General features: G+C 40.3%; 2 protein-coding genes across 2 annotated transcripts in view; one reads left to right on the plus strand and one right to left on the minus strand.

Moving 5' to 3' along the window:
- LOC139125851 (cubilin-like) overlaps positions 1-15,513 on the plus strand; it is a 164,436-nt gene extending 148,923 nt beyond the window's left edge. Inside the window, exon 10 of the mRNA XM_070691949.1 lies at positions 13,627-15,513. The gene's annotated coding sequence lies outside the window, so the exon portion shown is untranslated. The remainder of the gene's footprint in view (positions 1-13,626) is intronic.
- Positions 4,951-5,931, minus strand: LOC139125780 (piggyBac transposable element-derived protein 4-like). The gene has a single exon (XM_070691875.1). It carries the CDS (start codon positions 5,929-5,931, stop codon positions 4,951-4,953), a length of 981 nt encoding a protein of 326 aa, XP_070547976.1.
- Positions 15,514-15,872: the final 359 nt, after the last annotated feature.

A 15,872-nucleotide genomic window follows, 5' to 3' on the forward strand; every position in this document is an offset into this window, starting at 1 on the left:
GGTCCTTGCTAATTAACATAATAAAGGTCACGGGTCACATTGTTGTGAGGCTTGCATTGTTTCAAGTCGACTGTGTAAATGACGCGACGTTCGTATGAATTTTGTCCACTGCACTAATTCCTTCGTCGGGAAAGGTTACAGATTCTGAATGTAGGACGTCCATTACCTCAGTTATTTAATGACAGGACTACATGGAAAGCAACGGAATACTGGATATCGCCGATGAATTCGATGTATGTTACCAAGGACCTTTGTGGAGTGACAGTGCTGTTCCCGATCCCGACAATGATGTCAGCAACTCCGATCGTAGCGTGAACATGACTAAGTCTATGAGTCCTTGAATCTTTCAGGGACCAACTGAGGTGTCCCCGAATCTTTTGAGGACTATCCTAATGTGACCGTGCAACTTTCAAAGACCGCCAAGACGAGTCCTTGAAGCATTCAGGGACCACCTGATATGTCCCTGGATCTTTTAGTGACAACTCTGATGTGACCTTTAAACGTTCAAGGACCACCCGGATGAGTCCTTGAAAGATTCAGGGACCACCCAGATGAGTCCTTGAAACTTTCAGGGACCTACCTGAGGTGTCCCTGAATCTTTCAAGGGCTATGTGACCTTGAAACATTGAGGGACCACCCACATGAGTCCTTGAAACTTTCGGGGACCACCCTGATGTGTCCCTTAATATTTTTTAAGGGACCACTTAGATATGACCCCTAAACATTGTTTGAAATAGTAAAGAACCAATCAGATATGATCCCGAAACCTTCAAATGCATCCAGGTCCTCTAAACAATACAGCAATCATGAAGTTTTGATCTTTAATCTTGACATTTTCAAGAATGTGTATCAATGAGATGAAATATCCTTAAAAAATTGTCAAAAAGGATACATTTACAATTTTTGAATAGCAGATGGCTTTAAATACTACAATTTTATTTATACTACTTTAACATTTAGTTCGATAATTACAGTTTTGATATTTTCACTAGAAAAATTGATAATTACTAAATGATTTGAGTAAACCCTCTCTTAGAGAGCATATTCTGTGATTTTTACTGTTCATCTTATAATCACAAAATAGTTCCAATTGTGTTAGATGTAAAAAAATATGTATGTATGGTCACAAAATAAGTATGTATGAAGTTCCAAACCAATTAATCTCCCCCAAATAGGCCGTTTTGGGTTGGTACAGACTTAATCACTACGCAATAACTACTTGATAAATCGTTCAGTTTTCTATGGGTAGTGCTTGTATTGTGGGCGTTGATGATGCCTTCTTCCCCTGTGGTCAAAGCGTTGGCTTAAATCTGTTTCAAATTTTCGTTTGTACCACTCTTCCTCTCAAACACTTTCTGTATGTCATCCACTCCTTAAGATATTCTAAGATTGACTCTGCTTCCATGAGATATTAGGCTGTCTGGTCTTTTACTTTGTCCAGTCGCTAGATAAACTCTGTATATACTGTGTCCTCACTGTTGGATAGCTCGGTAATTCCATCAACTTTGATTTCGGCAATTGCCAGCTGAAATTTGAATTTCTCTTCGGTGAATGCCATGTTCTATATACGTTTGCTGATAAATCAGGTAATTACTGTAAAACATCCTATCAACTTTGTCATTTCTGTTTTCCCGCCGAAACTTCGGCAATACTTCAACCTGTATTCGATTGCTGATGCAATGTCACATACAACGCTATGATGTACTTCGAGCTCGTCTTCCCGTCGTGGTCGCCACCATTCAGTATGGAGAATATTTCGTGTACAGATATCGGCCGCCGATAGGTCCAGTGACACTAAGAAACTCACAGTTCTCGATCAGTAAAGACGTTAGTTTATTGCGTTTTAACTCGCTGTGTACAGAGCCGCACGTCACATCAATGTGCGTGGCCATTGCAAGTGTATAAAAGTATGATGGGAAATCTGGTAGTAATAATAATTTAACCTCAGAATCACAACAAAATAACACGAGTATATTCAACTATAAAGCCAACTGTTGCGCAAAACCTTGTAACAAACATGTCAATGTAAGCACAGTCAGCGCAAATAAATCGTCATACATGCACAGTGACAAATGTCCTGAAAATATGTACTCTTTGAAGAAAGTCCGTCTGTCGCTCGCACATACATTCTCACAGCTGTGTCCAAACTCGAGAAAAGTCTCTGTTGATCAAAGTTTGTACGTCAGGCGCAGTAAGTGTCTTGGTCGATAACCTTTTTTATATAATATACTTCCAAATTTCCGGAACTATGATGAACAAAAACAAATACTAATAATACAGTCGGGAGGTTTCTCACACAGTTTCTCACATCATATCATCCATCTCTGCGAGAATGTTATCTTGATATTTGACGTAATGGATTCATTCGTAAATATTTTTCGCAGCAGATCTGTTTAAAACTTGTCAATGCAACTCTTTCCTCAGAACTTTGTTATGCCAATGTACTTCTGTGTGGATTACCAGCATTCAACATCGCTTTATTACTGCGAGTGCAAAACCCTGTTGCACGTTTAATAGCACAGGTGAAAAAAAAGAACACATATCTCCTATTCTTATGAAACTCGACTGGCTACCGGTCGTATATAGATTTTACTCCTCACCTACAAAGCTAGGAATGGTTTTGCACCTGAATACCTGATTGCACTCATCGAATGCAGTAATCCTTCCAGATCTCTCCGTTCAGGGGATGGATAATCTCTCAAAACTCCACGAACACGACTCAAGTCTTATAGTGATCGTTCATTTTCATATGCTCCTGCTACGTTGTTGAATGGGCCGCCTGGTCATACTCGTTCTGCATAAAACACTGAAGTTTTCAAATCCAGACTTAAAGCTTTACTCCAGCTATCTTTGTATAGTTTTTCAAAGAAAACAGTCCATATCTTTGATTGCTGTCCCTAATCCCCTTCATTAATTTGTTCTGCCAATCACTAACACGGGGGTGCATCGCCCTGACCAAAACACATGTTAGCAGCTCACAAGATAGTAGACAGATCCGTCTACTACCTTTTGAGCTGCTAACGAGTTATTTGGTCAGGGTGATGCGCCCCTACGATGATGATCGACAGAACAAATTAATGAAGGGGATTATGGAGAGCAATTTATTGATGATAATCATGACCCCTAGACGAATATTGCTTGCGATACCCTTTGGTTTACCAAGCTACAAGACTCGTCAACACAATAACCAATATCCTACAACAGCTCCTTCAACCAGCGGCAACAGAGCCCCTATGATCCCTCTGACGTCACTTCCTGAAGTTCCACTCCAGAAGGTAAACAACACAAACGAAGATGACAGCGTCTTAAGTCATTACATTATCATCCCCTCCTCATCTTCATCCTACAACTTGCTACGCACCCGCAGAACACCTTCACACAGTCCACCATGTATTGAACTGGTGTTACAACTGTTCGTCGTGACTACTGCTATCAATGTTTCTCAGACAAAGATAGTAAAACCCATGGAAAGTGCTCCAACACAAAAAACCCCACGGCGAACTGACTACCATTGAATGTCTCTACACTAAATAACTTCGCAAGCCGAAATGACTGACCATTTGGCCTCTCATCCAGATCAGAACTTTATCAACACTCTAATTTCAGGCTTGCATGACGGTTTAACACTGAGGCGACGGGTTCCCACAAGGCCGATCTCATGTTTCCATGTTTGTCGGTCGGCAGCTGTAAGTTTGAGCAGTTATGGTCTGAACTACCCTGAGCTGACATGTGATCTTTACTGTGTTGATGTATTCGAGGTTCGTACAGCCTAGGGAGCCGTATGTAAATGTCGAATACTATTTGCATAATAAAAAATATTTTTATTACGCATTTGAGAGATTACAGACCGGGGAAATCGACTGTTAGCTACTCAGATGCATTTTTCATCGCACACCGACTCGCTCTCTGCCAAAACAGGAACTGCTCTGGCTGAGACCTTGTCTTGCAATCATCCGATGCAATCATCGTTGTAACTCGATCTTTACCCAAACGCAAACGTATTAGACTCAATCATTCACTTCACACAACCACACACAAAAGTACATCGTACTCACCGATAGTTTGCGAGTGAATGTTTTTTTATTTCCATGTCAACTGTGTAATAAAGGGTTGTAATACCGACAAATGTTCAGTCCGTGCATAGTCAAGTTCTGCGGTCCTCTGCAAACGGCATTCACACATTGTGCTCTCGCCAGCACGCTTGTCTGTACCGTGGGTGACACAGTGGTAACTGGCAGGTGAGGCAACAGTTGATTGTCTCATGAACACGATTGGGACGAGTTCCATGGCCTACTATCCGTCCTGCACGTCGACACATCACGCAACTACGTCTTCTGTCCGGATTGCGACCCATTCGATGACCAACTCTTTCCACATTGGTAGGAATGAGACATGGTGCCGTCAGACTAGTTCCTCTTGGGGGACGTTGCCGAGATGAGAAATTACCGATCAGCTGTTTTGCTACTTGGGCGTGAAACATGAGCTGATGTCTGTATCTCGATCCACTTTGACCGTATCCATGAACTGATGCCATGTTGTGGAAAGCGTTCATGAGTGCCTTGTTCAGCTCGTGGTAAAACACAGCTCTGTGCCACCGTGGCGATGATCGACCTGGCGTGTAGTAAGCCAGCTGTTGATCGGTCAAGTCAACACCTCTGAAGTACTGATTGTACATTACAGCAACGTTCGGGCATAGTACTTCAATTCGTTCAAAAGCACCGGTTCTTTTATCTTTACATCGGCGCCTCACTAGCGCTCGATTCGGTCTCCGTGCAGAGACTGCCGTACTCATAAATTTCACCATTTATGTGTCTTTCCAGGCACATACTGTCATTGCGCCGTCTTGAAATACCGAGAAACTACCACGTGGCCATCGCTCTTTGTCGTCAGCATCAGGCGGTACGACTTGTGGATCATAGTTTTCGGCATTCTTTACTTCATCGGGTAAGCCTAAGGTGTACATTCTGCAGGTTCCCGTGGCAGCAATATTATGCACGTAGAGATGGTCAAACAACGGGCAGAAGTGTAATATGAGTCCATAATGACATGATGTCCTAACTCATAGTAAGGTCGAATCAGCCGGGAAACAACTTGCCCAGGTCTGTTTCCCCTGAAAACTCGGGGGTTGTCTGCAGCATCGGGATCAAGCGGGTGATGACAGTTATCAGCGACAGGTTGATGGACTTCGTCGTTGAAAACGTAACCCGTGGCGGACTCACTGAGAGTGTAAACTCTCATTCCATATTTGTGCGGTTTTGCTGGATTGTAGAGAACATTCTTTGTGCGGCCCTGGTAGGGGATGACTCCTTCGTCGATTGCCAGTTCGCACATCGGGCTCCGGTGCATTCGGCTGTTTGCATTCACTCGATCAATGACATTTCGTACTTTCAACATCCTATCCCGTTTCTCACTTATTTTTTGGGCTGTATACATGGCTGTGTTACGAGCACAGTAGGGCTGTGTGCTGTAGTATAAATATCGCATCAGTAGCTTGAAGCGATCACGGGAAAAAGTTCTCTTGACGAAATTATGACCGAAGCAAACATGGTCCGACCAATACAGCCGGATTTCAGGCTGCCAGCAAATTCCGAATAGCACCATCACTCCAATGAATGCTCTCATTTCGACAACTGTCGTCGGTGTCCAGGCCGATCTTTGCCGTTCCCTGGCATTTGCCCTTCTCCTCTGTCTAGCGTAACGATTAGTGCATTGGGTAATGAATCTTATCAGATCCTCGTCGAATATTTGCAAAAACCATTCGACTTCTGAAGCATCGTCTGGCAGCGGGTTGATAAGCCCCGGCTCTGGACCAATGAACTCCGGTAAAAGATCGAAATTACCAGTTCGTAGGTCTGTGTATGGTCTGTTCACGGTACCACCGGCAATACTCGTTTCGTAGTATTCCTGTCTACGCTCTATTTCTTGTTGCATCGTGGTTTCTCACTGCCTGTAATATACAAGCGAGAGAAAGAGATGAGCTTTACGAACCAATGTTTGACGTCAGCGGCAACAGATGTGCCGTCTAAAATTTCTAATGTTTGCGTACAGTATAAACACTTTGAGGTCAAACGAACGGACGCATGTTTCCCAGGCAGAGAAACAGTAAACACCGCCGATGACAAATAACATTCACTCGCACTTCATTTTTCATATGTATTTCATGATTCTATTCAGATAATAAATTCATGAAATGCATTTTTTCTTTGATATGTAAATAACGAACACCCCAGGTTGCTACACATTGAGGTATTTTCTCACTTTGCCCAATATTTCTTGGATCGTTTTCGAGAGAACCGATCGTCTGGTTATGATAAAAACCAGATGTTTGCGCGATCCGACGGCTGAGCGAGGTCGTGCAAACCTTAGTAGAAAGGAAGCAGTCGCCGCAGTGTTAAATGCAGGTGTTCACAATGTACCCTCGTCAACCTACATTGGCCGTAACTTTCTTTCAGCCTGTTCTAAGCCACAAAATGCCTCAGAGCTAACAGATTCTAAGGCAAACTAACGGTATTTACTCTGCCAATTTAAGCATTTAAGCAATGACCTTCACTAACTGCCGTTTCAGTTCTATCAATGTAGCCGAGAAGAAATATTCTGCAATAAAACTTCTTGTCGCCGATCTGTCCTCTCCTCGTATTTACCCGGTCACTTAAAGCATAAATGAACTTACTGACAAGGACGAATTCAGTCTATCATATTTTAAGCTCAATGACGCCATTGCATGTATTGTCAGGCTTGGAAAAGGTTCCTGGCTCTACAATGCTGACATTGTTGATGACTTCAAATGGATTCCTATCCATCCATCGTTATGGCATCTATACGGTATCTAGTGGAAAAACTGTTTCTACTTTTTCGTACGTCTCCCATTTGGCTCTCGTTCTAGCCCAAATATTTTGACTTACTTTCAACCACCATCTCTTGGAAAGCACAAAATATGTATGACATCTACACCACATTCCATCTGCTTGACAACTTCCTCACTGTTGACCCTCCGTCTTTTGACGCCAATCGCACTATGGCCCTCCTAACTTTGTTATAACATCGTCTTGCCATCCCGATTGCACCGCACGAAACCGTTAGGCCTACACCCTGCCTAGAATACCTCGGCATGGAATTAGACACCACAAAGATGCCAGCACGCCTGCCACGAGAGAAACTCACCAGAATTCTCGATCTCGTCACTTCTTTCCTAAATTGCAAATGCTGCACTAAAAGCAACTACTCAGTTTACTCGGTCATTTAGCCTTGCATGTTGCAGGAAGATCTTTCATTTCTAGACTAATTGAATTGTCTAAGGCCACACAAAAACTCGACCTTCACATCACCATTTCATCAGAAAGCAGGCTAGATCTCACAATGTGGCCCCATTTTCTTGTGAGCTGGAATGGCATTTCCATGTTACTAGATACGAGTACAACGGCGGCATCAGACATGGAAATTTTTGACAGACGCAAGCGGTATCGGTCACGGCAGCTGCTTCATCGGTCATGGGTTTCAAGCATGCTGGAACAACGCAAGTTACTTGCGTTTGAACTCTGACCCTGTACTCTCTATAGCCTTCCAAGAAATGTATCTGATTGTCGTTGCTGCGCTCCTGTTGGGCCATCTTTGGGCTTGCAAATGCATACTGTTCAACTGCGACAAATCAGCTACCGTCCACATCATCAACACAAAGGACGCTCCAAATCACCAATCATCATGAAATTAATGCGACGCCTCATTATTTTAGCAGCCATTTATCATTTCATGTTTCACGCTGAACACATCCCTGGGAAGTTAAACAGTATAGCTGACTCTCTGTCTCGTTTCCAGATGCAGCGTTTTTGAGACGAGACATCACAGGTGGATCCACCTCCATGCCATGTGCCCTCAGAAGTAGTGTTCCACTGAACAAAGCTGTGGCTAGCTTCCAACGAGCATCACTTAGCAAAAGGACAATTAGTGCGTCAGGGGTACGTGCATGGAAACTTTCTGCTCGTGGTGAGACGCTTCATTAAGTTCTACGTTCTGCCCATGTGTCCGCAATCTGTCCTGTTTCTGCACTACTCCGGTTCATGTTTGTTCTTCAAGCAATGTCTGCCACTGCAACGAAACCACTTTTTCTTCTGTCAGAAATAGCTCCATTAGACGGCCACACGTTTACAGCATTCGTAAGGACCGCTTTATTTCGTATCTGTCTGTAACCATGTGTGCACTAAATAAAATTATATTGAGCTATAATCCAATTCCGACTTAAAACTTACATGTAGGATACAACAGTTTAATATTGATTGCAAATGGCATTGGCATTCTAAAACAAATGCGTTTTTTTTAATTATGTCTAGCCTGTCACCATACGTTTCAATGTGATTTGCTCCGAAGTCCATTATTCATATTCTAGATCACTCTTCGGTCAATCTGAAACCGATGGAAAATATGATATTTTTTTGAACATCATAATTTTATTACAACGTAAATCTATTGCCGAAACCCATCGATATACAATGCACGCTGTACACATCAAAAAACAAAATATCTACGTTTGTATCTTAAAATAATCGCAATCACACCCACCAGTAATCCATAACACTAGGTCAAAATTCGTACACTAGTTTTAAACACAGACACAAAACAGCACAGAAAGACAGTAAAGCACCGGTACACACAACATAGTCAAATTCATGAAAGAAAGATATACGGACCTCAGGCTAAAAGGCCAAGAAGTGACGTCAGGTAGTTTCGAAAATGGTAAACAGATCCTGCCCCACATGTGGCACCCACAATATAACAATCTGTACGTCAAATAGGTAGTGGTCACCAACTAAGGTCTAATGTCACTGATGCAATCAGCGATCATTTGTTGAAGAGAGATGCTGCATTTATCTACCAGATTGTTATACCTGCCAAAAAGCGTTTGAATGTAGAGATGTCTTTCTCTGGTGTTACCTTGATTTAACACTTTGTAAGAGAGGTGACTGTCTCTCTACAAAATCCCTATTTACTGCATGCTCTTGCGTATCGAATAAGCTTGGAAATGTATATACCCGTAAGCTGGTGAGAACGGAGCATTTATGATAAGGTATGACAAATTGATAATATCAAAGTTGAAATCATCTGTCTTGTCATATAGCCTTGTAGAAAGGTAACCATTAGAGTCAAATTCAAGGAAAATATCTGGATATGAAACAGAAGAGGCCGTTTCTGTAGTTCTTTAATCTCCAATTCTGGAGGAAAAATCATATGAGATAGTCACTGAATATGGAGTTATTCATAACACCGTCAATGTATCTAAATGTTACGTGAAAAGTTCTAGCCACAGAGACCTTTTTCTAATTGACTAAGTTCTGGATAAATTCTGTCTCGTATGAGTACAGAAATAAGTCTGCAAGTAAGGGAGCACAGTTAGTGCCCATAGGAATTCCTATACACTGTTGGAAAATGTGCCCTCAAAATTCAACAAATTTGTTGTCAATGAGGAAATCAAGCATACTGATAATGTCTTTTTCGATGTAAAAAACTTCAGCATTAGTAATATTTTAACAACATATGTAAAATTATATGCTTACACTACGTATTTGTATGGCGTGAACCGTTTCGTAGAAAAATGCTTGGTTGAAGATGTTTTTCAAGCTTTCTTTTAATTTGCGGTATTGTGGTTTATTATGTGGTAAAATCGAAAGTTTTAATAGATGTTATTTTTGAAACAGATGTTGATTTCAAATTATCTTAGTTCCATGAGTTAAAATTTAGGAATTTCAGTGATGCAATGGTGTCCGGAAAATCCAATGGTTTAAGAACTTGTAAATGCAAGCATTAGAAGGGCATGTGTCGACCAATTCAATTCATCAGAACGCGCAAATTACTTACAATGAAAATATTTGCAAGCGTATTAGGCAGAATTAGTGGGCAATATATACAACATAATGCTCTTCGACATGAATAACTTACTTGACTCCTTTTAATCTATTCCTAATATATCATGTGAAAAGATAGGGACACACAGATCGTCTTGTACCAACAACACAATTGGAACTATTTTGTGATTATAAGATGAACAGTAAAAGTCACAGAATATGCTCTCTAAGAGAGGGTTTACTCAAATCATTTAGTAATTATCAATTTTTCTAGTGAAAATATCACAACTGTAATTATGGAACTAAATGTTAAAGTAGTATAAAAAAAATTGTAGTATTTAAAGCCATCTGCTATTCAAAAATTGTAAATGTATCCTTTTTGACAATTTTTTAAGGATATTTCATCTCATTGATACACATTCTTGAAAATGTCAAGATTAAAGGTCAAAACTTCATGATTGCTGTATTGTTTAGAGGACCTGGATGCATTTGAAGGTTTCGGGATCATATCTGATTGGTTCTTTACTATTTCAAACAATGTTTAGGGGTCATATCTAAGTGGTCCCTTAAAAAATATTAAGGGACACATCAGGGTGGTCCCCGAAAGTTTCAAGGACTCATGTGGGTGGTCCCTCAATGTTTCAAGGTCACATTAGGATAGTCCTTGAAAGATTCAGGGACACCTCAGGTTGGTCCCTGAAAGTTTCAAGGACTCATCCGGGTGGTCCCTGAATGTTTCAAGGACTCATCTGGGTGGTCCTTGAAAGTTTAAAGGTCACATCAGAGTGGTCTCTAAAAGATCCAGGGACATATCAGGGTGGTCCCTGAATGCTTCAAGGACTCATCTTGGCGGTCTTTGAAAGTTTCACGGTCACATTAGGATAGTCCTCGAAAGATTCAGGGACACCTCAATTGGTCCCTGAAAGATTCAAGGACTCATAGACTTAGTCATGTTCACGCTACGATCACAGTTGCTGACATCATTGTCGAGATCGGGAACAGCACTGTCACTCCACAAAGGACCTTGGTAACATACATCAAATTCATCGGCGATATCCAGTATTCCGTTGCTTTCCATGTAGTCCTGTCATTAAATAACTGAGGTAATGGACGTCCTACATTCAGAATCGGTAACCTTTCCCGACGAAGGAATTAGTGCAGTGGACAAAATTCATTCGAACGCCATGTCGTTTAAACAATCGACTTGAAACAATGCAGAGTCTCACAACAATGTGACCCGTGACCTTTATTATGTTAATTAGCAAGGACCATATTATTTGGTGTACGATTCGGTGTCTCGCTTAACGAGAAAAGCATCATTGACAACATCTCCAAATTAATCATGAAGACTGTAACATACAACCACAGTATTTTAAACGGTGGGAAAACTTTACAGCATGAAAGAGCAACATGTACCTTACCCGGGACCTTACACAATCGCGCGATGCGCCCTAGGTGTCCCTGTAGATTAAAATGGAATATGCCATCATGCAAATTGATTACCAGCGTTGCGTCGGCTCGGACAGCATATTCAACAAACGAGTACATTTCCATTAATCGTCAAGAGGCTCGCTTCTATTTTTTACATCCATGCTTAAACCGACTGAAGGTTCAGCCACTGCCCAGTTCATTACATTTATGCCAGGGAGAACATGCCTTGTAGATCTCGTCGCGTGATTAATACGCAAAGACGTGTTTCAGCGCTGGCCGACCAGTCACACATCGGAGCCATGAGGACGCCGGGTTAAGCCATTACATAATCTTAACTTCGAGGTGCAGAATATTGACACTTATGTGCAGGAAGTTGGACAAAATCTTTCCAGTGATTCCTCTGCCTGTCAGCTTTACCAAGTAATGCTTGTGAATGCACAAGCTGATGAGCGAAGGTCACATCAGGATAGTCCTTGAAAGATTCAGGGTCTCATCTGGGTGGTCCCTGAAAGTTTCAAGGTCACACCAGGATAGTCCTTGAAAGATTCAGGGTCACATCTGGGTGGTCCCTGAAAGTTTCAAGGACTCATCCGGGTGGTCCCTGAAAGTTTCAAGGTCACACCAGGATAGTCCTTGAAAGATTCAGGGTCACATCTGGGTGGTCCCTGAAAGTTTCAAGGACTCATCTGGGTGGTCCCTGAAAGTTTCAAGGACTCATCTTGGTGGTCCCTGAAATTTTCAAGGTCACACCAGGATAGTCCTTGAAAGATTCAGGGTCACATCTGGGTGGTCCCTGAAAGCTGCAAAGACATCTCTGCACAGTCCCTAAAAATTCCAGACAAAAACTGTTGGTTTCCGCCGTTGATATTTTAAGGTTTCAACAGACAGATGATATTGATTACATTTCTTTGCATCTACCAAAAATAGTTCATTTTTAATAGAAGAGCTGAAATAATTCAGTGATTTTGTAAAATTTTCCAGCATTAATTAGCTCACTTACAAGAAAAGGGTAGTTTAATAAAATTTACCAGGTCTCATTTCCTTGTATATGAAATAAATAAATGTACAAGACATTTTCTTAACATCTACCAAATCATTTGAAAGAGAGATCACCAAAAAAACATACACTACAGCAGAACTAATTTAGGTAGAGTAGAAGGCCATTTCCCATCGAAAATTTAAAATTTTATCGTGCATCGTTTGGTGAGAATAGTAAATGCCTACAAATCAACCTTGGAAAGGGAATTTGTATTTTGACTTAAACTAAACAAAATTGACAAAATCAGTTACGTTTAATTGGTTCTCCTTTCCTAAGCAAGCGAAAAGCTAGACAAAAATGTAAAATTTGTTCGAGGTGTATTTGATGATTGTGCAATTATCAATAATTTATGAAATTTTCCCCCGCCCTCACACAAAAACACTGTTAGATGATGATTTTTAAATAGATTATAACAAAATGCTCAAGATCTTATAATCACAAAATAGTTCCAATTGTGTTCAACTTAGATGTGAACGCACGGCAAACATATGGAGCTGCTGATACAGTATGGTGGGTTTTTTAAGTAGAGGGCGTAATGACACGTCAAATCACTGTAACGCCGCGTATTCATGGCAAGGACATAGGTTGTAATTAGGAAGGCATGAACTGATATCAATAACAGAAAACTGACTTTCCGGCCGAGCTTAGATGAGCTGTGGCTGCAAGTGACCTCGACACCAATTATTAGCGCCAGTGAAAACTGTCTACGACGTAGCATGCTCATGTAATTCTGATCAACTGCAGCTCTTACCTTTTCAGTTGACAACATTCAAATAACTGCTCAGTGATGTCCCTAGGCTACTTCTTAAAATATATGTAATTGTTGATTGGCTTCTGACATTACGCAATGATGGTGTGGTGCAGTGGACTCGACCCTTTGAAGCATGTTGCATTCTCTTTCATCACGTGTCATTAAAACGAGAAGTTGGTTACAAATAGTCGCTAACGGAAGTGTTCAATAAAGCAAAACTCGAAGGAGCCCACGCAAATACAACTCGATGAGCTTAAATATCACAAGAAAACTGATGCCGAGAATCAAACACTCGTAATTACGAGAATCTCGTAATTACGATAATTGTGTTTCTGACAAATTTGGCACGGCTCCGCTTCCGTACATTTATGCTTAATTCGGCAAACACTTGGTAATTAATCCATGCACTGTAACAATAGATCGTAGAGCTTGCTTAGCTTTGCAAAAAGGCGATGGGCTAACATATATCACAAGGTTGCTTACTTCTGACAGAAGCACTACTTAGCGTAATACTGTAGCTTTACGTGCATAAGTCGACTTGTTTGATGCATTTTTCATGGCATTGTGATCAGTATGTTTGTTTCCTTCTGTTGAACGGGGGGTAGTGCCCGCACCCTGGAGATTGTAACCACGGACCAGTGAAGCACCATGCATATCCGAACGATTAGCTCAATGATCTCTCCTTCAACCGACGTCGTCATCGAACCGCCAAATACGACAATAACCTTGACCTACCTGAGTCATATCTACAGACGAGGGCTACATGACTCATTCAACTCATTTGACGCCGAAGAAAAATACGACCCACTTAAAGTGTAGAAGGACTTAGACCTGAAACTGAAATATTACTCTGTCAATTTTCCAAGATACATCTACCTAATGATTTTACAATCATGTAATCCAGCACACCCATCACTTTGAGATCTGACATTTCAATAAACAGGCCTGACTTTTCAATATATGGGCCCAATTTTAAATAACTCTCGACATCTGCTTAGGAATAATGTGACTTCATCATGTGAAATATTCCCTTAGTATGTAAACGTGCGGTATCTTAATATACTTCTGTATCTTCAGTAAAGGCTACAATAGCTCCATTAGCGACAGTGAAATTAGAATTGTTGTCAGTTTTCTCATTCTAACATATTTGCGCATCAATATTATAACTTGTGAGAATGAATACAGCAAACGATGTGCACAATCAAAAGATGTGCACCAATGCCAACTGTAATGGCAGTAGTTTTGTACAAGTAAACATTTGCATGAATGGAATTTTTAATAATCTTCATTGGTTTTTACTTTACATTTACGAAATACACAATCATTGCAGTTCAAAATTTGTTCTGCGTGTGTTATGTTTTACAGAGGAATTAGAATGGAACGACATTTATCCAACTACATTGTCTGTTTCACTTTTCCTTACATACGTAATATATCTGTATTAAACGGATTTATAACCTTCATGCTTTCTTGATTTTAATATGAATAAAATTTACCTTATGTAAATGACATACATAATATATCCGTATTTACAGGGTTTAAGCTTTATGCTTTCTTGATTTTTTGCATGGATATATTTCGAAATATACCTTATATACATAACATACTTTATGTATCTGTACTTTAGGGAATTTATATTAAGCTTTATGCTTTCTTGATTTTGTGCATGAATGAAATATACCTTATATACTTATACCACTCCAGATCATGTGACCTATTGTTCTTGCCATCCATTTATCCCTGAAATCACGACTTCCACCTTTTGTTCTCATGCAAATTAGTAATCAGTCACACTTTTATTCATATGTAAATAAGTAATCACCACACTTTCATGAAAGAAAATCATGATCATATCAAAAAAGTGTAGTGATTACTCATTTAAATATGAAGAAAAGTATGAACGATTACTAATTTGCATGAGAACAATAGGTCCATTTGAGATGCCTAAAACATTTACACACATTCAATTACACAATAAAGACAATTTTTCAACTCATATGTTATAACATCACATTTTATAATCAATTGAAACTTTCTTTGAACCATGCTCAATATAAGCAACATGATTTGTTGATGAAGACCTTTTTTTAATTCGGCGTCTTCTTGGGTAGGACCAATCCTTGTCTGTTTTGTTATGTTGTTCGTAGCAACTTAAGAAACTGGTTTACTTACAGCTTCCTCTGCTTTAAGTATAGGATAAAGCCCGAGTACGAGGGCTCTTCTGGTATATAAAGTCCAAGCCAACGATAAAATGTCGAGGCCGCAGGCCGCGACATTGTATCGTAGGGTTGGACTTTATATACTAGAAGAGCCCGAGTACGAGGTTTTATCCGACTTAAAAACTATCGCCCCTAACTGATATATTTCCGTTTCGTTTCGTTTTCAATGTGTTTACGTTAAATGTCCCCTTTGTCAATGTAAAATGTTTAGGATATGAAATAAAACTTTTATTTGTGAAATAGCCTTCCAATGTAATGGAACATCCTATTAATGCCCTCGGGCACATTAGTTTAAATGCCCTAGGACACATTAGTTTATGTTTGTACCACAGCAGATTTTGTGTTGCAGCTGGTTTCCGCTGTGTTACCAACAAATTTGAATATTAATACGTACCAGATGTCTACAGATTATGACATGTTCACTTTTGATTGGACAGTACTTTACTATGGGGCTGTCATTCGTTTCTGGAATTTTGTGACCAAGGCTTTACGAGTAAATAAAACTCCCTGAATTGAGCACTCTGATTGGTCAATCAACAGTAGATAGTTTTTAACACTAGATGAAAATGGTAGATGTATTCGACACATGTTTTTGTAGT

The sequence above is a fragment of the Ptychodera flava genome (assembly GCF_041260155.1).
Source record: "Ptychodera flava strain L36383 chromosome 3 unlocalized genomic scaffold, AS_Pfla_20210202 Scaffold_26__1_contigs__length_13983176_pilon, whole genome shotgun sequence".
In the NCBI taxonomy this organism is placed as follows: domain Eukaryota; kingdom Metazoa; phylum Hemichordata; class Enteropneusta; family Ptychoderidae; genus Ptychodera; species Ptychodera flava.